Source organism: Engystomops pustulosus, chromosome 2 (genome assembly GCF_040894005.1).
Source record: "Engystomops pustulosus chromosome 2, aEngPut4.maternal, whole genome shotgun sequence".
NCBI lineage: Eukaryota > Metazoa > Chordata > Amphibia > Anura > Leptodactylidae > Engystomops > Engystomops pustulosus.
This window is the reverse complement of record NC_092412.1, coordinates 244,658,028-244,684,056: the sequence shown is the minus strand read 5'-3', so window position 1 is coordinate 244,684,056 and position 26,029 is coordinate 244,658,028. Positions and strand designations below refer to the sequence as shown.

The 26,029-nt window shown below is 42.5% G+C and overlaps 2 protein-coding genes across 3 annotated transcripts in view; one reads left to right on the top strand and one right to left on the bottom strand.

Annotated features, from left to right (window-relative positions):
- Positions 1-8,104, bottom strand: part of SCAF4 (SR-related CTD associated factor 4) — a 56,819-nt gene extending 48,715 nt beyond the window's left edge. Inside the window, exon 1 of the mRNA XM_072138641.1 lies at positions 7,724-8,104. Within this exon, the coding sequence (XP_071994742.1) occupies positions 7,724-7,753 (30 nt within the window). The 5' untranslated portion in view covers positions 7,754-8,104. The remainder of the gene's footprint in view (positions 1-7,723) is intronic.
- Positions 8,105-8,197: 93 nt separating this feature from the next.
- Positions 8,198-26,029, top strand: part of HUNK (hormonally up-regulated Neu-associated kinase) — a 94,953-nt gene continuing 77,121 nt past the window's right edge. The window contains exon 1 of one of the 2 annotated variants that reach the window (XM_072138642.1): positions 8,198-8,264. The gene's annotated coding sequence lies outside the window, so the exon portion shown is untranslated. Of the gene's footprint in view, positions 8,265-15,698; positions 15,808-26,029 lie in introns of those variants that run through there. The other variant, XM_072138645.1, reaches the window with a different exon arrangement.

Here is a 26,029-nt window from a genome sequence, read left to right as displayed (position 1 = left end):
TCAGTTCTAGGGAAAGGGGGGTGATTTGAATTTTTAGGTTTTTTTAATATAAATTTTTTTTTTTAAACTTTTTTTTACTTTTACTTTAACTATTTTTCAGACTCCCTAGGGTACTTTAACCCTAGGTTGTCTGATCGATCCTACCATATACTGCCATACTGCAATATGGCAGTATATGGGGATTTTACTCCTCATTCATTACAATGTGCTGATAGCACATTGTAATGAATAGGTTAAAACGAGACAGCTTCGGGCCTTCGTGAGGCGCCATCTCTTTGAAGCCTCCGGCAGCATTGCCGGAGGTGATCGCGGTGAAAGCAATATGCAGCAAAGACTTACCGGCTATGGAGAGGGCTCGGCCCGCGAGCCCTCTCCATGCACCGGGACCCGGCGGGAAGGGGTTAATCAATCTGTTTATTTCCTACGCACAGAGAAGACAAAGGACATAAGATGGCCACTGATCACATGTCCTGCACCTGCCTGGGCAGGTCATGTGATCACCACTACGTTTGTCTGTAGTCAGTTGGTTGCAGTGCATCCAGTTTGGCCAGTGTTTTGGTGATGTGCCATGATGGCAGTTACACATTACTATGGTAACAGACCAGGACAGTTTGTTACATCACCACCAGGGGCAGAAAATAAGACTGAGGAGGTATTACTGAGAACTACAAGGGACTTAGTTTCCAGTGGCAGCCATCTTGGTTACAGCTTCACCTACTTTAGAGGCCATAAAATTTTGTAACTAATGACATCGAGTTTTGTTATATTCATTTATAGTATTATGGGTTTTTGTATCAGACGTTCAAATACCCACTTAAGGATGAGAAGACGCATTTTGAATATGCAAGGTTAGTAGATGTGTAATTTTAAACAGTTAACAAAATATAAAAATTATTAAAGTGCTGTTCTCTGAATTGGGGCTAATAAACGATGAACAAAATCAAGTCAAACAACAAGGGCCTTATTAATAATGGTACTACATATGCAGGCAGCAACGTTGTCCACTGTCAAGAGTAGTTGAATGCAGATGCCAAGCTGCATGCACAAAACACACTGTTAAGAGGGAAAGAAATTTTCCTGTAAACACTTGGGTACAACATTCAATACACAAGACTTAGGCCACGATCACACATGGTGCTAGTTATGCGCATTCATCAACTTGCTACATTGGCTGTTTGGATACCAATCCGGTAATATGTCAGGTTTAGACGGCCGAACCATCGGGTTCGCTCATCTCTAATTACAACCCATTCATGTTATGTAGACCAGAAATCTGACATACAATGCATAAATCTTCCCCATTGTGCATATGTTCTGAAATGGGAGAGTAGACTAAACAACTGACAGCTATGGGAAGAAAAGGTATGGGCATCTTTAATTATTACAAAAACAAGCAGTGCAAGAAGCAGAGTATTAAAAAAAAAAAAAAAAAATGAATCTGCAACTAAATCACCATCTTACCAGGACAAATCCTAGATACAAGCAACATGTAGAAAATCTGAAGCAAGCACATGTACATACTGGTGCATGTCCCCCCTCTGTAGGTCCTGCTCTTCCTTTAGCTTATTATCCCCTTGTTTTTAAGTTTAGAAGCTTTAAAATTATGCAAATTAACCAGAGGGGCTCCAGGCTACCTTATTTTTCCATATAAAGAGCTGCATGAAATTGCCCATGATAGTGACTTTTTAATATTCCATGCCCTATATTGGAAAGCATACGATATATACCGTATTTTTTTGACTATAAGACGCACATTTTTTCCCCAGAAAATGGGGAAAAAACAGTGGTGTGTCTTATAGTCCGAATATAGCCCTCCACTGCAGGAGGGAATAGAGGACGGCACATAGCAGTAAGCGCAGGGGCAGTGCTGAGCTCGGCTCCACACACAGCTGCCGCCTGCTAGTTTATGTGAGCAACGGAGCTCAGTGATCAGGGCAGTGCACACAGACACCACTTCCAGGTTATCTGATGCAGGGAAGTAGAAGCCACGCCCCCTCAGCACAGAGCTCTCACTGTGACTGATGCCGGAAAGGTCACTGTCTTCTACCAGAGTCCCAGCTGCTCGTGCTGCAGGGGCATCAGATAACACTAGAGAGGGGGACAAGACCTGTGACCAGTACTAGAGTCTCTGCTCCTGAGCCTGCTGTGCTGCTCTCACAGGTGTGTGAAACTGAACAATTCCCAAACAGAGTTTGTACAAGGTCACAGAAGCTTACAGTCTATGTTACCTCCTGTGTCGTCGTCCTCATAGATTGTAAGCTCTTGTCACCATTGTACAAGCACTGTCATCTCCTGTGTCCCCTCAGATTGTAAGCTCATGTGACCATTGTACAAGCATTCTCACCTCCTTTATCCTTCACCTCATAGATTGTAATCTCCTGTGATCCCTCCTCCTCATAAATAGTAAGCTCCTGTGACCATTGTACAAGCACTGGCACCTCCTGTGTCCTCTCTTGCTCAGATTGTAAGCTCTTGTGACCATTGTCACATACTCATACAGCCCTGGTAACTCTTGAGACCCCCTGACTACGTGTCAGCATAATTCTATCTAAAGAGCCGTAATTCCCATCACCAATTCTGGCCCCAACACTGGTTGGCTGGGCTTGCTGCTAGCCAAGCCCTAGCAACAACTCCCCCCGACCACCAAGTGTTCTGTATAGAGCTGAATCTGACAGAAAAATTGTAGTGTCGGCACGGGAGCCATCCCTCAAAATCAGGTAACAGTGCCCCATAAATGTCCCCTAATAAAGTCTCCCCATTAATGTAGGAGACGTGTACAATAACAGATGCGGAAGCTTTGAGCCTCCCGCGACAAAATGACATCACCGAGGCCGGAGCATCATCCTGAGAGCGGAGAGACTCTCGCATTTGCCCACCGCCAAGGTAATGCCCACCGATAATGCTGACTATATGAGCTTTTGCCTGAGTATATGAACTGTTGGCAGAATACTCAGCATATGAGCTGGTACTTTTAGTACTCCAGCAGTATACTGCATATAACAATGAGAAATACTATAGTCATGAGGCTGAAGTACTACAAGTACCAGCTCATATGCTGAGTATATGAGCCTCATGGCCATAGTACTTCTCATTGTACCCCTTTATTTTGCAATATATGAGCCACATAATAATCAGCACCATATACTAAAAACAGGGACAAACTAAGAACTGGTGAGGAAAAGCTTTGTGTGTGTCTTTCCACCATTCCTGCCAGGATATTCCTTTTGTGTTTATCGAAACAGGCCCAGGTTTCACACTGAGTGAGTAAAATAAATTTAGAATCTATATTATTAACTATATGTATAATATGACTGTTTTAGTGTCATTTTGTGCTATTTTGGTTGGTGGTGTGCCCCAGGATTTTCTAAGTATAAAAAGTGTGCCCCGGCTCAAAAAAGGTTGAAAATCACTGCTCTACACAGTCCCCTTAGGCTACATTCACATAAGCTGCTCGCCCCCTACCCCTATCCAAAAAGAAACATGGCTGCACCGCCCCGTAAGGCGCCGCTACTTTACTGTTACTTTATTAATTATTTTAGCACACTATTTGGGGAAAAAAACATTTTTTCTTATTTTTCCACCTCTAAAACCTAGGTGCGTCTTATGGTCCGGTGCGTCTTATAGTCCGAAAAATATGGCAACCCTAAAGCTTGAAAAATCTTTCATAACAAAAGAAAAACACAAAAAAACACTTAGGTACATAATTACAAGATCATTGATCAATTTAAAATGTCAATTGCAAACACCAGACAAAAGGGACATTGCATGTATGCAAAAACGGCAGTTAAAGGGTTCTGCATGTCATTAATCGGCAGAATGTACTCCCACAGATCAGCTGTTCTTACCAACCTCCTTAACTACAACTATACAGTGTTCACTTAGGGACCTTGACACACCACCTTGGTCGCTGCATGAAAAGCCAACTGAGCATTGGCTAGATTTCGAGGACTGGCCAAAGGGGAGAGGATGGGAGCATAGGCCCTGCGCAGCAAAACGGCAGCTCTGAATAGTATTCATGATTAGTTTCACAGGGATGGATGAATGAATGAAGAAAAATCAGAGCAGAATCTTTTCTAAAATGAAAGATGATCAGGAAACAGGAAAGGCATGTCTGGAAAGGTTCATTCCTGGTGTCTAAGTTTGGTCCATACAACTGCACATGGTTCAAGAATCCCAAGAATGACTGGACTACAAGCATGGTTGTGGGCTCCAACCCAATATCAAGTCTGAACTTCAGCAGTCACTACACAGCGGACAGAACCTTCCACCATCTGCTATGCAATGCGAGGCTCTATTCAGCCAGTGATTGGCTGGTTCGGTTCAAGGTGCTTCCCACAGTGAAATCACTGTCCCTAGCGACATCTATTAAGACGCTGCATCCATGCTGCATTTCCTCCTTACAACATACACTGGTGAGACTGAGGCAAATAGGACGCCTCTGTCTTCCAATTTAAGGGTGGATTCACATTGGCGTGTACAGTGCATGTTTCTGTTACACTTTGTTTTTTGGCGTCAATATTACACCTGTGATGCTTATGGAGTGCTTTTTTTCTCCCCCACGTCCACAAAAAAACCCTGAAGGCTTTAACATTAGTTAGAAAACAAACCCCTTGTTTCTGAGTCTCAATGAAAAAAAAAAAACGGACCTGTCAGTTTTTATTTTGCAGACCCATTGATTTCTATTGCCTTGTGAAGGCACATCAGTGGAATGGCCAGGTTTAAATTTTTTTTTCCTTGGATAAAAGATCCTTGAAAGAAAAAAAAAAATGCCAGTCTTGAATGCACAGTCAGAAAAAAAACACCAGTGTGAAAGAACCTTAAGAGTGCTGTCACACACAGCATTTTCTTTTATACCGTTTCAAAATCCACAGGGGCAGGCCACAGCCGATTGCAATGGCGGCTGAATGCAATTTATGCATGTACAGGCAGTCCCCGGGTTACATACAAGATAGGGACTGTAGGTTTGTTCTTAAGTTGAATTTGTATGTAAGTCGGAACTGTATATTTTATCATTGTAGTTCCCGACAATTTTTTTTTTTGCCCCAGTGACAATTGGAGTTTCAAATTTTTTTGCTGTAATAGGACCAAGAATTATCAATAAAGCTTCATTGCAGACAATTTTAAGCTGATTATTGCAATCTGGGACTATTTTAAAGCATCCAGAGAGCTTCACCAGAGGTCACAGTGGGCAGAGGGGTCCGTCTGTAACTATGGGTTGTCTGTAAGTCGGGTGTCCTTAAGTAGGGGACCGCCTGTATTGTCCAAATAAAGACACTGGGTGCCTATTGCATGGGTGTGCATTCGGCCGTGGCCCACCCTTGTGTGTTTTGATTCAGTTTTAAAATGGCATCAAAACCCTATCATGTGACAGCACCCTGTGATGTGAATGCATGTGGAGATTGACAGGAACAGCTGCATAATAGATAAAATTAAATGTGGTGTAATTAATGAAGATGAAGTATGAAGATTAATTGATTTATAAAAATTACATGCGATCACATGGGGCATTTTTAAATGCATTAAAAACATATGTGTTTGTCTGGTTTGAATCAGTTTATTTCTGCAAGTGTAAGCAACTGTGTTAACATTTTCAAAGCTGCTTACACTTCCAGAAAATAAAAATCCTAAACATACACAGGCCTTTGCAAACACAACTTCTCAATGTGTTTAAAAACACACCAATAACCCACTGCATCACCGCACCCTCAATGGGAATTCACACATTGAAGTTAAAACTGTATCGTAATCAGTTTTGAGGAGGTTTTAGCTGTAGTTTCTTATTTTATCAGGTGCAAGACATGAACAGGTGAATCACATTTTTTAGCAGGTTTCCCCTCCGAAATAATAACAAGCCAAGTGACCTAATTATAAAGTCAATGGGATCTATCTGGAAGCAGATCTAGAATTGCATTGTGATGCCTTTTCAAATGGAAATCACAATGCATGTGTAAAAAGCCTTGGAGGGCACCATACATGACATCCCAAAAAACAAGCAATGGAGCAAGAGACATGATAAAAGCTTGTGTTTAGAGTCAGTGCAGAGTACAACTAGACAGTTCTCTGCTGCACCAGATTAATATGGATCAGTATAAGACTGGGAGTTGTACTTTGCCATCCTATTAGTTGGTCTAGTTTAGGGTACGGTCATGGGCTCATAAACGTAGCACCAGCATACGGGGGCGGGCCTCTGCCCAATCGCGTATGTGTTTCCATGGAAGAAAAATTGATTGGTGACCGGAACCTGGGTTCTTTTTACCGATCACTGGCGTTTCCATAGAAACGCATACATGTTTGGGCAGAGACACCCCCCCCCCCTATGCTAGCGCTGCATTTACAAACCTGTGAACGCACCCTCAACTGCCCCACAATTTTTTAATTCTGTAGTACACGGTTTATTTTCTGAGCGGCCACGTTCCTTTTTTGGAAAACAGCAAGATTGGTTAAAACCTGCAGCAAATATGGCATATAGAATTCTGGTGCAAATTACTCCAGTTTTCTACCACAAATTGATACAGCTCCCCAATGCAAGTGGAACATGCACCTAGAAGGTGCTGTCACTCGGTGCATTCTAAGTCCATTTTTAAACAGACTGAAAATGCATGCTGTTTTGTATGTTTGTTTACCATGCGTTTGACTGGTGTTATGATCTGTTTCACAATTGCCTACACTTCTAGAAATAAAGATAAACAGATTCATACCAGCCATGGTAAACTATACCAAACCATACCATGGTAAACACAAAAAAAAGCATGCGTTTTCAGTCTGTTTAAAAATCGGTCCAAGAGCACACTGTGACAGCACCCTAAAACCACCTCAAACCAATGATGCAGTTTTTAGAGCAGCACGTGAATGCACGCAAAGGGGTTTGGCTGATAATTATATTGATGACCTAACAATAAAATCCATCCCATAGTAATGGTTATGAATAGGGCTGTCCCGCAGGACGTTTTCGGGAACAATATAAGGGTGGTGCACACATGCCATTTTGTCTGCATTTACAAACGCAAACCAAGCCGCATACCACCGGGGCGGGCCGCGGCCTGATCGCATCGGCGTTTCTATGGAAATGCCTGCAATCGGGAACGAGCCGCCGATGTTTTGCATTAATTCAATGCAAACCACCGGCGGCTCGCTCCTGATCGCAGGTGTTTTCAAACACAGCCAAGACGGCATGTCTGCCTTCACCCAAGGGTGATGTCACACATGGTGTTTTTGGTCAGTTTTTAAACATCCGTTTCAGTCTGTTTTTGGCAGTTTACCATGCATTTGGCTGCTTATAACCTGTTGAACTATTAAGATAATTGGAAAAAACGGACAAAAACTGACCAAAAACGTAATGAGTGGCATCACCCTAAAGGTCAAAAGACCACAGAACAAAATAGATGACTAGGAAAATCCGAGTCACCACACAGCCGCTCAGAAGGACTGAGACATTTACCTCCCCTCTTGTGTGTAGAAAATACATTTTATTCAGCAGGCAGAAGTCTACAAACTCTAGAAAAGGAGAGACTATGCAGGTGGGAATAGATTCACACTATGAAACAATAAATCATGGACTATATTAATATCACATGCATATTATACTACATTACTAGTGTGGGGAGTAGGCCTTAGGTCCAGGTCATTGCACTCATTAATGAACTATGACCCTTTCCCTGAACACTATAGGCCTGAGCCTAATGGCGGCCTCCTGTCTCCCCATAGCCCCGCAGTAGGCCCTCACCTCTTGGTTAAATGCGTTTACGGCGTCCATGCTGTCCCTGCTGTCGTGTGAGGGGAGCGGCCGCTGGAGAGGAGGGATCAGACGACGTCTCGGAGGCTTCTCCTCAGGATCCTGCTGCCAGAGAGGCCGCTACCGCCGCTGCGTCACCTCCGACATGTCCCGAGGATTGAGGGAGGCAACGGACGATGAAGAGGCCAAGCCTTGAAGGGAAGAAAAGGATAATGGAGATGGAGGAGACGGATTCGCAGCCTCACTGCCGGAACAAGATGGCCGACCACCAGCCCCGCGAGGCACGCTGGGTAAAGCACAGTCACACTGCACGCTCGCCTCAACCGCCTCCCCCCAATGACGTGACTGACTGACTTCCCGCCTTCCAGGGCCGGAGTCCGCTAGACGGGAGGTCACGTGACGCGAGCGGCTTCCCGCCTCTTTCGTGAGGTGATTGAAAAAAGCTGCTTCTCCTCGTGCTGAGGCAGCGAGTCGTTGTGTGACAGGTGCACAGTAAAGGTCCAGTCTCCAGTGCGCCTCTAGTGTAAAGCGGGTGATTAACAACAACAATTGGGGAGTCAAAATATGGCTATGCTTTTTTTAGTCTTATAATGTTGTCAGGGAACCGAAATAGTCCAATAGCAAACGGTTATCCAAAATCGGAATTTGGAAGATGGTTGCTACGACCTCATGTCCAAGTCTGTATGAGGATTTTGACTTGAATATGCAGTCAAAGAATACAACAATTCAATTTGGAAATCTTGTATGGCTCCACAAAACAGCTAGGTCCATGTATATTTGGACACTGATACAATTTTTTTTAGCTGTTCTCTGACACAGATTCAAGTAAGTTGTACAATAGACAAGGGTTTAGGAGCTCCTTACCTGATTTTTATGCCCTCTTGACTTTTGTAAGGTGAGTCCTAATTAACCCTTTGAGCTAGGATGAGATAACTGCCGGCAGCGAGATGAGAGTAAAAGAAAGACACAGGGGGTCATTTACTAAGGGCCCGATTCGCGTTTTCCCGACGTGTTACCCGAATATTTCCGATTTGCGCCGATTGTACCTGAATTACCCCGGGATTTTGGCGCACGCGATCGGATTGTGGCGCATCGGCGCTGGCATGCACGCGACGGAAATCGGGGGGTGTGGCCGAACGAAAACCCGACTTATTCGGAAAAACCGCCTCATTTAAAAACCGAAAATGTGTTGCTTGGGAAGCACTTACCTTCACCTGGTCCAGCTCGGTCTATTCCGGAGCGTTCAGATGATTTTCAGCGCAGCAGCGCCACCTGGTGGACGGCGGAGGAACTACCTTCATAAATCCCGTTCGGACCCGAATCCTGTTCAGAGAACGCGCCGCTGGATCGCGAATGGTAAGTAAATCTGCCCCACAGTCCGGTCTTTAGATGCACTCAAATCACACTGTTTATTTAAAAAAAAAACTAGCTATATTTTAATACAGAGAAATCAGCATTTTGGGTGTTGTATGAAAGGAGATAAGGCACTTAGATTCTATTGGACATCAGCACATTCTGGGAAAAAAGTTAATTAACCCCTTAAGGACGGAGGGTTTTTCGGCTTCTTTCTCGCTCTCCAACTTCAAAAATCCATAACTTTTTCATTTTTCCGTGTACAGACCTGTGTGAGGGCTTATTTTGTGCGTAACAATTTTTACTTTCCCGTAATGTTATTTATTTTAACATGCCGTGTACTGCGAAGCTGAAAAAAAATTCCAAATGTGGAAAAATTGAAAAAAAAACGCACGTGCGTCACGTTCTTGTGGGCTCAGTTTTTACGACTTTCACTCTTCGCTCCAAATAACACGCCTACTTTATTCTTTTGTTCGGTGCGATCGCGGTGATACCAAATTTATATAGGTTTTATTGTGTTTTAATACATTTTCAAAAATTAAACGAATGTGTACAAAAAAGAAAAAAAATTTTTTGCCATCTTCTGATGCTAATAACTTTTTCATACTTTGGCGCACGGAGATGTGTGAGGGGTCATTTTTTGCGAAATGAGGCGACGTTTTCATTGCTACCATTTTGAGGTCTGTGTGACATTTTGATCATTTTTTATTTCATTTTTTATGTTATGTAAAAAGTTGTAAAAGTCGCATTTCGGACATTTGGGCGCCATTTCCCGCCTCGGAGGTCACCGCCGCCTGTAACCGTTTTTATATTTTGATAGATCGGGCATTTTGGGACGCGGTGATACCTAATATGTTTGTGATTTTTACTGTTTATTATGTTTTATATCCGTTCTAGGGAAAGGGGGGTGATTTGAACTTTTAATATTTTATTAATTTTTTTTTTATTTTTTAAACTTTTTTTTTTCTTTTTTTTTTCACTATCTTTTAGACCATCTAGGGTACATTAACCCTAGATGGTCAGATCGCTGCTACCATATACTGCAATACTTCTGTATTGCAATATATGGCATTTTTGCAGCACATTCATTACAATGAGCCACTGGCTCATTGTAACGAATCTGCAGCTGCCAGATAGCCTCGTGTCAAAAGAAGACACAAGGCTACCATGGCAACCGATCGCCGGCCCCCGATGACGTTCGGGGGCGTGGCGATCGAAAAAAAGATGGCGGCGCCCGCGCGCCCCCGTCTTTTAAATGCCGCCGGCGACTTTGCCGGCGGAAACGGGGGGGGGGGGGTGTATAGCGGTGGGGTTTTATGCATTATGCAAAAACCCCCACCTTTGTATGAAGAGGACTCAGCCCGTGAGCCCTCTTCATACATCCCTTATACCTCTGCGCCGTAGAGCTACGGCGCAGAGCGTTAAGGGGTTAATTGTGCTCAGTTCTCAGAGACCTTGTACACAGATATTGTTTATACTAATTTGCTGAGAAGAAGAAGATAAGTGGACTCCAGAATCATAATATAATGTAGCATCAAGGACAGACTGGCTTCTCATTAAATGTTAAAGGGTATTAGCTGACAGGCCAGCAACCAGGTTATATAAAATGAAGTTTGAATCATGACATTAACTTGACAATGGTCAGGGAACATGGCCGCTGTATCTAAGATGGCGGACAGTAGTCAAGATGGCGTCCGAAACCAGTGCGACCTCCTTAACATTACCCTATGGGTGGTCTCCCACTTGTCGTTTTAGTCAGGTTTTTAAAGGCATCCAAAATGCAAGTGGGAGGGAGTTAGGTCAAAATGCATATTTTGGCCAAACACCCTCCTACTTACGTTTTGTATGCGTTTAATAAGTAATAATTCCTTTATTTATATAGCGCACACATTACGCAGCGCTACACAGAGCTTGCCAAACTTATCGTCTGGTCTAGCTAATCTATGTATTGATCCCTGATGAATGTACTCAGGAAACGCGTCAGATCTTGTAATAAAATCTAGAGGAGAGCTCATGGGGGGTAGAGAATTATCTATTGCTGTCTAGTACAGTCCACAGGCTAAAAATAGCAACGGACTGACAAGAGTTACAGCACTCTACCCGGCTATCCCAATATCACCAAGCCTCACTAGTATATTTACGGACCTCAGTCCTCGATCAGAGTATATCTCTCTGCTGTCTGAGGTCACTAGTATCGCCTTTTTTATCAACACTTTTAGGTGTAGGGATTACACTGTGGGTACACAGTTTTTGTATTTTTCCAGATGTTGTTGGAAATTTTAATAGAATATTAAAGGTTAAGTTTTACCACTATACACTCCCCTTTACTTTGCTCAGTGAATAGTGTCCGTTTATAGGGAGGTGAATAATCCTATATCTGAATTTCAGTGAATGCTTGCCAAATGGGCCCCCTGTCCCCAATGGGGCTCACAATCTAATCAACCTATGCATACATTATCTCCATGAATGGAAGACCGCCTGCAATACTTGTGATGGACACATCGAGTATCTCAACATGCTGTTGGGCTCTGCAACGCACCAGCCGTATTCCAGTTCGTCAACAACATTATCGGAGAGTTGCTATATACTTGTGTCGTGGTCTACTTGGACGATATCCTGGTGTTCTCTGCGGATCTTGAGTCCAATCTCTCACTTGTGGTGTCTTCTCGAAAAACCTTCTCAGCCGCAGAGAAGAATTACTCCTTAGGTGATCGGCAGCTTCTGGCCATAAAGCTCACCTTAGAAGAGTGGTGGAATCTTTTGGTAGGAGCTCGTCATCCGGTCTGTATCTATACTGATCATAAAAATCTCCTATATCTCCAGACCGCCCAACACCTCAATCTACGACAGGCTCGTTGGTCTCATCGCGCTTTAACTTGCAGTTCCATTTCTGTCCAGCAGAGAAGAATGTCAAAGCCAATGCCCTTTCTCGTGCCTCCCATGTTATTGGGGACAAACTAGTTCCTTGACATATTGTTCCTCCTGAAAGGTTTGTTGTTGCCTCTCTTGTGGTTCTAAGGCAAATTCCTCCTGGCAAGACCTATGTCTGACCTGCCCTTCAGAAGAGGATATTATCTTGGGGACATTGCTCTCATGTGGCTGGGCACCCTGGGGTGCAGAGATTTGTCGCTCTCATCTCTTGTTTCTACTGGTGGCCAGGTCTGGTCAAGGATCTAGGAGACTCTAAGTTCCTGTGCCTGAAATAAGTCATCACGTCTCATGCCAGCAGGTCTGCTCCTGCCACTGCTTATACCCAGCTGCCCCTGGACTCACATGGCCATGGACTTTATTACGGATCTTCGACCTTCTTACGGTAATATCATCATCTGGGTGGTCACACACCATTTCCCTAAAATGTCCCACTTCGTTCTTCTGCCTGGTCTTCCGTTAGTTCCTCATCTTGCCAGCATGTTCTTTCTCCACATCTTCTGGTTTCATGGACTTCCTCAGCACATTGTCTCGGACCAAGGATTCCAATTTGTTTCCAGGTTCTGGCATTCCTTGTCCAACCAACTTCAGGTAAAGCTGGACTTTGCCTATCAGCCACAGTCAAACTGACAAGTGGAGAGAGTCAATCAGACTCTGGGCTGTTACCTAAGGCACTTTGTTTCTGCTTGACTGGACGACCGGTCCATCCTGTTACCTTGGGCGGAATTCTCTTATAATTCCCTGGACTCTGAATCTGCCGGTGCCGCTCTCTTCTCTATTGTCTACATGGACGACATCCACGCCCACCTCTTCCATACCATCTGATGTTCCTTGCTGTGGAAGACTTGATGCAAGACCTCAAGTCCATCTGGGAGCAAACTTGGCAGTCTCTATTTCGGTCGTCCACCCGCACCAAAACCCAGGCCGATGAGAAACCTGGTCTCCTCTAGTCTTCACTCTGGGTGAGAAAGTGTGGCTGTCCTCCAAATATGTTCGATTGAAGATTCCCAGCTACAAACTCGTTCCCCGTTTCCTGGGTCCATTCGAGGTGCTGAAGCGCATTAACCAGTGGCTCAAAAGCTTTGTCTTACTACCACAATGCGCATCCCGAACTCCTTCCATGTCTCCCTTCTAAAACCTGTCATCCTGAATTGCTCCTCCCGGCAAGTAGCTCCTCCTTCCCATGAGGCTGACCCCACAGATGTTTTTGAAGTGAAGGAGATCCCGGACATGAAGACGGTGAGAGGGAGATAGTTTTCTTTCTCATCGACTGGAGGGGATTCGGCTGCTGTTAAATAGCCAGATCTTTGTGGCTCATAGCCCTAGAGGAGGTGTTTATTGTGACTCCTGTGATTAACTGTTGTGACACCTATTTCCATTCCTGATCTCTATTCCCTATTGCCTGTATTGACCTTCAGCTTCATCCCTGACTCTGATCCTGTGCTACCTTACCTCCTGCCTGACCTCGACTCTGATTCTGCCTGCCGATTCTGTACCTTGCCTTGGCCACCTCTACGGGCAAAGTTGTGCCTGTTTGCAGCAGGCTCTGGTGAATACTGGTTGCCACTTACGCCATTGCTCGCAGTGGTTCACCACCTTCGACTGTGACAATTTGGTGATGTGCATAAGCTCATGAGTCTTCAGGCAGTCATTGCCAAAAAAGAGTTTTCAACCAAGTATTGGAATTATCATTTTATATACAAATTTTTTTGTTTTCCAATTACTTTTCACTCCTTTGAATGAAGGGATTGTTCATCCATAAAGAAGTGGTCCCCACACCACCCTCTAGAAACCGCTCCGTCATGCGTCTATTTCAACTAGGAGGGATATGGGCGTTTTTCTATATTTGAAACAGACGGATGATGGCGTGGTTTCTTGACGTTGTGGGGAAACCAATTCTCACTGGCACTCCCTCTGCCTCATCAGACAATGAGACGACAGCATAAGCTGTTATTGTTAAGCTATAACTAACTCCTAGGCGCACCAGGACGTTATAGTTTGTCCCTGCAGGTAGATTCTTCCCGCACCGGGACGTTCTATAACGTCCCGCTTCTGGCACCGGCTCACAAATGGGTGTAGGGTATATGTCAGAACCCTCTGAATGGGATCAGGTTTCAGCCTTCTGTGCTTGAAAACTACTCCCAGATCTGCTTTTAATTGCCTTTTACGATCTGTTCCTTGGGAAAGCTGGGTGTGTGATTTTGTGTTCAGTTGTTGACTGAGACAGCCATTTTTCTATACTTTCTATCTGACCCTTGCTACATTATTTAACTATTCTTTTGATAATTTATTCTGTTCCTCATGACAAGAAGTGTGGATGAGTTTAAGTCCTGCACCCCTCTCTCTATCGTGACAGATTAACCATCCATAAAATCATTTCCTTTAAGTCTTCCTGATCCAGTTTAGTATAGATTCCATTCCAGATCTTGTGACTTGAAAAAGTGGGCCTTGCAGACTTAGCTTTTTTTGTCTTCTCTCGGTCTGCTTTGTGGTCCCCAATGTTATTAGTCTCCTGCTCTGGGGTCTCAAGCATTTTTATTCATCTGCTCTGGGGTCTCCAGCATTATTAGTTGTCTGCATTTGGATCTTCAGCATTACTAGTAGTCTGCTCTGGGATCTCCAGCATTATTAGTAATCTCCTTTGGGGTCTCAAATAATTATTAGTGTGCTCCTGGATCTCCAGAATTATTAATATTCTGCTCTGAGGTCTCAAGCATTATTAGTTGTCTACTCTGGGGTCTCCAGCATTATTAGTTGTCTACTCTGGGGTCTCCAGCATTATTAGTACTCTGCTCTGGGATCTTAAGCATTATTAGTCTTCTGCTCTGGGATCTCCAGCATTATAAGTTATCTGCTCTGGGGTCTGCTTCAGTTCTTGTAGTCGCACTTTGTTTACTTAGCTCCATTGATGGTGTTTACCAATCACCCTATATAACTATTGCAGCTAATCACAGGCCTCAGTGTTTTGTGTACTGTGAGGCGAGCAAGTTATGACTTGGGTAATTGGTAATGCTTCGTGAAGAGAATCAAAGTGACAGTGCTGGAGTGTTTGGGATTTATTGAGTATTTCTTGTAATTTTTTGTTCATAAACATAGAGGGTGGTTATTTTTACAGATGTGTCTCCTAATAAAATACATTTTTTTTTATCAGTTAAACATCAATGTTTTACTTTCGAGAAGCAATACCTAGTTGCATAGTCTGGACCTAGTATAGGGGATAACATTCTGAGTCCAATTGCAGACCACCTGCAGATCATGAGGGTGCCATATTCACTAATTGAATGCATCAATCCTGCTGCTCCATTCATTGCTATAGGAGTGTCATATAGAGTCGAGCACATCTCTCGGATATCTCCATAAATTCTATTGCTTAGTACCATGCTTGGAAATATCTTACACTTCCATGGGGCCACATAGCGCTTGTTCGACTTGACACTTCATTCAATCAGTGATAATTATCCTTTCTGATGGATGCAATCATTATTCTCATTACCTATAACAATTTCCCATCATTTTCAGTTAGATTTTTGTGACATTTCCTACATGTACAGTATACAGCCTGACTGAACTCTAATAATAGTGTGTTCAATAAGGGTAAGTGAGGGTCACAATTTCTTCAAAAGCGTATCATTACTGCCAAAGCCGAGGCCATGAAGTTAAACCTTGTACAACTGTTAAAAGCCTTCCATGTCGCCGGTGCCATGGAAACAAGATGTTCCTGAATATGATAAGAAAAGTTTCCTCCTGTCAAGCTGAAAAAAATAAGAAGAAAATACTGAACAAGTGGAATCCAGGTAATCAATTTCCTATTGTAAATGTAAGAGGATTGTGGAGCGAGTGATCACTAGATGGTGCTATTATACAGCTGAATAATTCTTTATATCCTCTCCCTGCAAAACACACATTCTTTAACAAAAAAAAATATCTTTCTAGATTATAATGAAAGTTTAGGAAAGATTGAAATATAATTTAGTAAGATGTGTGGGTGCGAAACTCACACTTATGATATTCGCCCTTAATGGAAACAGTAGGAATGTCTTCAAGGATAAGGCCCCTTGCCCACTATTGAGTGCAGTCTCCGTGCGCTCTTGGCATTTCCCAAACTTCTGATCACTTCTGAATGAACTTGTCAGTACATTAAAGTGATCAGAGCGATTTTCACTGACTGCACTCGTCCGTGGTCAAGAGGCCTTAGAGAGTTCAAGATGTTGGATCTGTACTATTCTGAATTTCAGCACATAACAGATTGATGTGTGTAGTATTTCTGTTTTCTTGAGAAAGAAATATTGTGATATTAGTAAGATCAGATATCACTTTTAGAATGTAATTTGAAGACTTATACTTTTTCAGAGAAAACTATTTTGTAATTCTTATATTAGGTTGTAGGTTCAGTACAGTGGCTTAGTGGGTAGCATTACAGCCTTGCAGTTCTGGGGACCTGGGTTCAAGTTCCAGGGTCAACATTTGCAAAGAGTTTGTATGTTCGCTCCGTGTTTGTGTGGGTTTCATCCGGGTCCTCCGGTTTCCTCCCATACTCCAAAACATACTGGTAGATTGATTAGATTGTGAGCCCCATTGAGGAAAGGGACTGATTGGGCAGCTTATTATTATTAGGTACAGGTAAATCATGACACTGTTCCTGGTATACAGCTAGTAAAGCTCCCTCCAGCTTCACCACCTAATTCATGCCCCCTGCATCACTTCTAACTCTCCCTCTAAAGCAGGTGACATCAGTGTTACCACTGAAAATCTCGCTCTTTACCTGTACCGCTGGCATCGGATGTAGAACTTGTGTCACAGCTGTCAGAAGCTGCTCAGCTGTTGTGGAAGCTGGCAGCACAAAGGAAGTGCTAGTACACTTGGATGAGATTTGGAGCAAGAATGGTGACATCACCAGAAGTGCTGCAAGGGGCGTGGACTAGGCAGTGAACCGGGGCCTGGAGGGGCAGTAGGAACTCCCCCCAAAGCACTTGTGCATAATTAAAAATTTTAAAAAAATTATATTGAAAGAAGCAAATCACCATTATAAAGGCATGGCTGCAATGTGCATACTGTCTTTTACAGCAGTGGAGTATTTTAGATATCGTGATATACATGATAGATTTCCTTTAACAGGATTGAACCACTCAAGCATCTTGTCCTTGTAGGATATTCATCTTAACATACGCTTTCAAAGTAGATGTATGCAATAAAACATTTTTTTCCCCATTTCAGTTGAACCAATGTCTTGTCATAATCAAGTTTTTTCTTATAAGGTAGGGTCAAACACAAAGAGGGGAATTCATTAAGAATGGCTTTTAAGGTAGAACACAGGGGCAGATTTACTTACCTGGCCCTTTCGCAATCCAGCGGCGCGTTCTCTGCACTGGATTCGGGTCCGGCCGGGATTTATGATGGTAGTTCCTCCGCCGTCCACCAGGTGGCGCTGCTGCGCTGAAGTCCGCTGGAATGCCTCGAAATACACCGGCCTATCCTGGATGAAGGTGAGTGAAATTTTCGCGACACAATTTTTTTTAAAAATGCGGCGGTATTTCCGAATCCGTCGGGTTTTCATTCAGCCACGCCCCCCGATTTCTGTCGCGTGCATGCCGGCACCGATGCGCCACAATCCGATCGCGTGCGCCAAAATCCCGGGGCAATTCAGGTACAATCGGCGCAAATCGGAAATATTCGGGTAACACGTCGGGAAAACGCAAATCGGGCCCTTAGTAAATGACCCCCACAGTCTTAAAATCCCCCCACCCCCCCACGACGTTCCTGCGCCCATATCCACTAAGAGTACCCGGCCAGTTCCGACAGGTAGATCAGATGGGAACTGGCAGAGTTTTTTGGTATAGTCTTCACCATAGTAAATGTGAAGGGCCAAGTGTTCACATCGTACAGAATGGCCGAAACTGGCGGGGAGAGGGAATTTCATATAGTTTCTCTGCAAGTTTTTGAAGCCATAATGCATCTTCTCCCCCCAATGTCTAAAAATCAACACTTTATAACTAATTTTACTTTTAATTTGAGCACTGGTGCGGGATTTACAGAAGTGGACAGAGCAACCCCCACCACCACCTCCTCTGTGTTCTGATGTTCCATTAAAGGAAATCTTCCATCAAAATCCTATGTTGTTGGCAAGAGAAATAAAAAAACTAACCCGTTATAAATGTATCTGTCAAGAACCTAAATGTTGCCAAAAATGTGAACTTAGCATTAAGAAGTCCATACAATACTACAAGTAAATTTCACGTAGTTAGAGGGGTTTTCACACGACAAAAAGTTACAGGATAGGGCCTAACTTGCTGATCAGTAAGGGTCTCAGTGCTGAGACCCCCACAGATCACGAGAATGAGGGGTCCATCGGAGTGCTCGGCATTTCCGTAAGCTCCATAGAGATTAATGGAGCAGAACGGTCATCCATGGAGGTAGGCGGGACCCCATCGGACCCCTTGTTTTCATGATCTGTGGGGGCCTCAGCACTGAGGCCCCCACTGATCAGCAAGTTAGGCCCTATCCCGTGGATAGGGTCTAACTTTTCTTTGTGGTAAAACCCCTTTTAAGTAAAAAAAAATCATAAAACCATCAATTGAAGCCGGCAGTTTGATAAAAAGTCTTAAATTATAAAAAAACAACGAACACGATCCAGCTTCAAAGAATGCAACAGGAATCCATATAAAATTTTCAAGGCTTTATTCCATCTCATTAAAAATCATAAATTCGGCCATGGGATACAACAGCATAAATCGTCTACGCGTTTTGGGTGTTAGACACCCTTATTCATGACTGAAAACGTAGCACACATCCTGATTTGGTTTTTATACTTTCATCTTTTAATGTATATATTCAATATTTGTAGCTCCACCAAAAAAGTTTATACAAATCATATGCTGATATAACAGATCATAGGTTATTCTTAACGACGTTTCGGTCTCATTCGACCTTTGTCAAGTCCGATCTGAAACTAATACAAAAGTAGAGCAAAGTAAATATCCTCAAAGTACAATATTATTAACAATCATTAATAAATAGTTTGAGTTCAATGGATCAGTATTATGCAAGTTATAAATATGACAGTGTTAGAACTCTAAGAGAGATGCATGTTAAGTAGTAAATCGAGTATCTGTAAGTATATAAGATGAATTTATGTCTAACCCGTTTTATCTTTGCCTTTCAGAAAAAATAGATTATAGCGTGGATATGGTCACTGGGACTGACCTCTACACATAGACTCGTGATATATGGTAACTGTATATAGACATACTGATAATGCTCATGTACATCATCATTTTTTCTTTTCCTTTTTCTTTTTTTCCTTTTCTTTCCTTCCACCTCTATATTACCTATGATCTATTCCCCATAGATTTCCCATACATGACTTCTCCCATATTTCCAATACACTATACCAGTCACTCACACACCACAGTCCATTTTATCATGTAGATTGGCACAACTACCATGCCCTACATCCCAATATGCATATTACCTGACCTTCCATTCAACTACAACCAGAGATGCAAATACTCTATTGCGTCTTCCTCAATCACGGCCGGGCCAGGTAGGAGTCGGATCCTCACAGCCATCCCTATTGGGTGGTTTGGGGACCACGACTCCTACACTGCGCGTGCGCGCCTCGCGGCGCGTTGCCATGACAACCCGACACTTCGGGTGGTGGGACGCACGTGAGGCGCGCATGCGCAATAGAGCGACTCGCGCACCGCGGACCCGACTTCCGGTCCTACGGGACGGACTTCCGGTTTCGCGGTCACGCGGCCGCTCACTGGCTCGGCCGTCATTAGAGCGTGCTTATTAGCACGCCGCTTACAGGCACAAGTCCCCTACTCCACCTGAGCCGGCATACAGACCACCACTTAGGTAAGCATTACCATCATACACCTGGAAACCCACCTGCCTCCTTCTCCTGCTTTACCACCCTACCTCTCCAACATAGATTACATTACCTCTCGGTCTACCTTTAACACCTTTTACCTTGACTTCTACCTAACAACCTAATATACTTACAGATACTCGATTTACTACTTAACATGCATCTCTCTTAGAGTTCTAACACTGTCATATTTATAACTTGCATAATACTGATCCATTGAACTCAAACTATTTATTAATGATTGTTAATAATATTGTACTTTGAGGATATTTACTTTGCTCTACTTTTGTATTAGTTTCAGATCGGACTTGACAAAGGTCGAATGAGACCGAAACGTCGTTAAGAATAACCTATGATCTGTTATATCAGCATATGATTTGTATAAACTTTTTTGGTGGAGCTACAAATATTGAATATATACATTAAAAGATGAAAGTATAAAAACCAAATCAGGATGTGTGCTACGTTTTCCTTCTCTATATATTGGGACTGAGCACCCGACGTAAGCACCATCCGCACTTTATCAGGAGTGCGGTACCCCGGTTCTCTACAACCCTTATTCATGACTGTCACCCAAAATGACTGTCATGAATAAGGGTGTCTATCACCCGAAACGCGTAGACGATTTATGATGTTGTATCCCATGGCAGAATTTATGATTTTTAATGAGATGGAATAAAGCCTTGAAAATTTTATATGGATTCCTGTTGCATCCTTTGAAGCTGGATCGTGTTCGTAGTTTTTTATATTTCCACTCTTCAAGCCGGAGTGATCCATGCTCGGATGGTTCCAGGTGCTATGAAATATATCATCAGGGTGAGCTGTCGTTTTCTCTATTTGTTTTCTTCTGAAGGTCTTAAATTATATTATTTCACAAGTAAAATGACATTAAAAATGTTTGTAAGGAGAATCTGTCACGTGAATTTTCTAGAACAAAGATGTTACTATTTTTATTCATTTATAAATGGAATGTCTGTGGGTTGAAAGTTACAGAGAGCTCACCCCGTGAGACCTCACCATACATCCATATGGTTGTCCACTCTTTAACATAAATTGCCCATGGGCCTCTACTGCCTTAATAATAATCCCTGAATGTTCATCAAGGGATTCAGCAGTCCTGCTACATGTTTTAGGGCTGTCTGCAGACTCTCCATGATTCTTTGTTTACATGTCTGAGCACTGATAAAAAGTAGGGCCCTGCAACAGGAGATTATGACTCTTCCTGCTCCCGCCTCTTCCTTTCTCTGTCAGTGAGATGGACTCGGGAAGTGAGAGTTCTCCTTATGGAGACTTTGCCAATTAAGGCTGCCTTGCAGGCATATGGAGACTTAAGGCCATTGCCACTAGGGGATTCTGGGAAACATACATTTTCAAGGATGGGACAAGGAAAACATTGCATCTTTTTGCTACTTTGTAAGGCAGTCCCCTTAAGATCAAGCATGACAGCAACCAAATGCAGATGAATCTCCATCTGTAGCAGTTTACGCCTTACACTACAGTTTTGGGAGCGTAGTGTGGCTAATACAACTATGGAGGTGAAATGCTTCTGTTTTGATGGATAATAATTATCAACCAATACTTTCTAGAAAACTCTGCTGAAAATGGATATTGCATATATTTCGTCTAAGAGATTAGTAATCGTTATGCAAGAAAACTTTTGTCTTTTCTCTATCTCTCTCAATGATATAACATTGTCACGAGAGTAGGCCTTTTGTTATAAATGGGAAAAATAATATGGAAATACACTGTTCTTTCCTCTTTTTATTGCACTATTATGTTCCAGTCACTTCCCTGAATAAAAAAGCAAGGACAGACAGCTGCTATTTTTAACTCGTTAGATGGTGAATCATATATCTCTTGTTGTCAAAGAAACCTGCAGTATATTGTTCCTGCATCACCATGGTTTCCTTCTTGTTCTAATGCTTTGGCTGCCACATGCTATATACATATTGAACCTCATTTCTAGGGATCAGTATTGCACTAGAATGTACAAGGGTCGGCTTAAATAGGTTGTGTCATTAAAGACCTAAGTACTTAAAGGGGACCTGTCATCAGGTTTTCACCATTTAACCTAATGGCAGGTTCCCAGGCATACTGTGCTGCATGCTTATTTTATATATCAATAGCTAAAATCACTTTAAAAACAAGTTGCAGGGACCTAGCCATACGACCTAGGTGACAAGGTGAGTCACAAAGCCACAAGGGACATGCTTTCTCTTCCGTCTGCTTCCTCATTCCCCCCTTCCTTGTGAATTGCCGAAGAGAATTCCTGAAGGAGGGGAAATGAGGGAGTTGAGTGAGATGTGTATGACTCGCTGAAGAGAAATCAGCTCTGTCATTCCCCCCACTTTAGAGAAGACTTATGAATATACCGGACTCAGCACTGAGGAATACTCGGATCAGACTCGCTCAGGGTGATTTGCATACACAGTGAGATACCTTTGGGGACAGAAAGTGAAAGTTTATAGACATGAGAAGGAACAATGTAGCAGTGGTTGTACTGACCTCTAATAGCAGTTCTTAGAAAATTGTTTATTTAGGAGTATAAAATGTACTGATAGGTTCCCTTTAAAGATACATCCCCTAATCACAGAATAGGAGATAAATGTCTGATCTTGGGGTTCAGACCACCGGGACCCTCCGCAACTGGCCGAATGAAGCGACTGCAAAAAGTTTTCAGTACTCCAATTTTTCCAAATCGGCCCTGGCCGATGACGAACTCTAAAAAAAAAAAGTACAAATTAGAAGAAGTAGAGAGCTGTGGGGATGAGAAAGCATCAAAACACCAATTATAGGGTATCCATCGAGTCAGGAACATTTTTTTTTACCAATTTTTACAGCTTATTTTTAATTTTTTTTAAGTTTAATATTACTTGACAAACTTTTGACTGTGATGTCACATATTACCCATGGTAAGAGTTTCTGAATAAAATGCCCTTTTCTTTATTATTCCAACCGCCTGGAAATGTCAGTGGTAATTTTCTTACAATAACCCATAATTATGTGTTCATTGTTGTCAAAAGGCCTAGGGACATGCGGACATCAGCATTGTGGATGGGTAAAACCCACCTGGATTTGAGCAGTTTATAGAAATTACAAAGGGAAAAAACCAAACCTTGTATAATTTGATTTTGCTGTATGACTTCAGGGTCCCGATGGAGAACATAGGTTTTACAAAGTAGCAGTGTCCTGCATCATAAGTTGCCTTCCAATGTGTGGTCTGAATACAGAGAGATTTTATATATTTGTTATTCATGGCCTCCTTTTTTCTAAAATCAACTTTTAATATTATGCTCCTGAAAGGCTCTTGGGGGTTTTACCAGAGCCCCTACGTGCTGCAGATTCACATGTACACTGTACATGAACACTTCTCCCTCCCACTGTGTACTGAAACTTCCTCTGCTGCTTTGAGATTATTAGGTCATGCAGAGGAAAGGGGAAGTGCTGAGGAGGATGGGGAGACAGTGAAACAGCCTGTGATGCTGCAGCATGGAGGGGTTCTGGTTACACTCCACAGTGCTCTTCTCATTAGCTGAATTTGATTTTAGAAGGAAAGAGGCCATGGATAACAAGGTGCTCCACTTGTTTTTTCTGTAGCTGCGGCACATGTGAGAATGAGGTTTATTACTTTGGGCCAAAGAACAATCATGCACAAAAATATAAGAGTTTCTTTAAAAATGTTAATGGTTGGGCCAGATTTGGGACACTAAACCAGCGATCCATAAAAACTTGGCTTTGTGTTTCGAATGACCTAACCAATATCCCTTTAAATCTATGAAACCCCTCTGATCAAATATTTATTACCTTCCCAGTGCTAGAGCAATAACTGTATTCTAGAATATTTCACTATTAGGACACCAGCTAATAAATGCATAAATTAATTTTAGATAATTGCATCATTCTATTCCCCATGCATTGCCTCACACAATAAACTATTAGACACTACTATTGTAAATGTTTAAACCTATAAGTTAATCCTCAGTCTGTTACCGTAACAAATCATTTTAGCATCATACACATAAAGATAAATATTAATGATTGACAATGAGGATTGTGACGTAAAGTTAAGTTTTTTTGTGTATATCCATGTACTGCCAAAAATTAAGGCTCAGTGGCAAAATCTACTTTGTACAGACCAGGAGGTGGCAGAATGGTCACATCTATGTTTTACAATAGTTGTGCTTTTTAACTACTATTTTGGTAGTTCATAAGATTATTCGCCTGCTTTATTAAGCTCCCTTTGTGGACTTTTTTATTTCCACAATTCGAAGACATACCAATTTGCATCCCAAATATTAAAAAAAGAACACATTTTAGACAAGCGCTACACACAGCTACCAAAAAAAGTTTTGGAAAGTATTCATGCAAAATATAACATTTCATATGAAATACAGTGGGTGCGGAAAGTACTCAGAGCCTTTACATTTTTCACTCTTTGTTTCATTGCATTAAATTGGTGAGATCAAAAAAGTTATTTTATTTGCTCATTAATATACACTATGTCCCCATCTGAACAGAAAAAAACTGAAATATGTTGATATTTTTGCTAATTTATTAAACAAGAAAAACTGAAATCACATGATGATAAGTATTCAGCCCCTTTGCTCAGTATTGAGTAGAAGGAGCTTTGAAGCTAGTGCAGACATGAGTCTTCTTGGGAAGCTACAACAAGTTTTTCACTCCTAGATTTGGGGATCCTCTGCCTCTTCCTTGCAGATTCTCTACAGTTCCCTCAGGTTGTGTGGTGGAGGTTTAGGGAAACCATTTTCAAGTCTCTTCAAAGATGCTCCATTTGGGGTGTAGGTCATGGCTCAATCCGCAGTTCTGCAGCATGAACAAAGTGCACAAAAAAATGGTGCACACTTCCCGAGAAGTGCAGGGGGGCGCCATGAAGAACGTGCACCAAAATTCATGAATCTGGCACAAGCTGCAAACTCCACAGGCAAACTGCACCTAGTGCAGTTGCAGTATTTCTCATTAATGTGTTGCACGGTCCAACTGTGCACCGGAACACCGCTTTCAGTGCAGCATTTTGTGTTGCATTGAGTATTGTGAATCCGCAACACATATATGTTGCGGACACTTTATAAAGACATGTGCAAAGTCAGACAAAAAAACTGGCACAGTGGCAATAAATGTGGTCCATTGTCTATTTGGAAGGTGAACCTTCTGGCCCAGTCTGAGGTCCAGAGCGCTCTACAAGAGGTTTTCATGCAGGATATCTCAGTACTTAGGCATATTCATGTTTCCTTCAATTGCAACCAGTCACCCTGCCCCTGCCGCTGAACCCCCCTTCCATAGCATGAAGCTGCCACCACCACGTGTCACTGTTTGGATTGTATTTGGCAGGTGATGTGCACAGTTTTCTCCACTCATAAGGCTTAGAATTAACGGCAAAAAGTTCAATCTTTGTCAGACTTGGTCAGAGAATCTTATTTCTCATAGTCTTCATGGGTTTTTTGCACACTGTATGCACCTTTCATATATCTTACACTGAGGAGAGGTTTCCTCTGGCAGATTCTGCCATATAGCCCCAAATGGTGGAGGCTGCAGTGATAGGTGACTTTGTGGAACTTTCTCCCCCTTCCCTACTGCATCTCTGGAGCTCAGCCTCAGTGATCTTGGGGTTCTTCTTTACCTCTCTCACCAAGGCTCTTCTCCCACTGTTGCTTAGTTTGGCTGCATGGCCAGGTTGAGGAAGAGTTGGGGTCCTCCTAAACTTTTTCCATTCAAGGATTATGGAGGCCACTGTGCTTTTAGGAACCTTGAGTGCTGCTTAAATTCTTTTGTAATCTTGGCCAGATTTGTGCCATGCTATAATTCTGTCTCTAAGATTCTTGGGCAGTTCCTTAGACCCCATGATTCTCATGTGCTCTGACAGTGAGCTATGAGGTCTTATATAGACAAGTGTGCGCCTTTCCTTATAAATTCCAATCAGTTTAAATAAACACTGCTGGACTCCAATGAAGGAGTAGAACCAAATCAAGGAGGATCATAAGGAAATGGACAGCATGTGAGTTAAATATGAGTCTCACAGCATAAAGACTGAATACTTATGACCATGTGATATTTGTTTTTCTTGTAAATAAATTTGCAAAAATATTTACATTTTTGGTTTTTCTTTTCTGTCAAAATGGGGAGCAGAA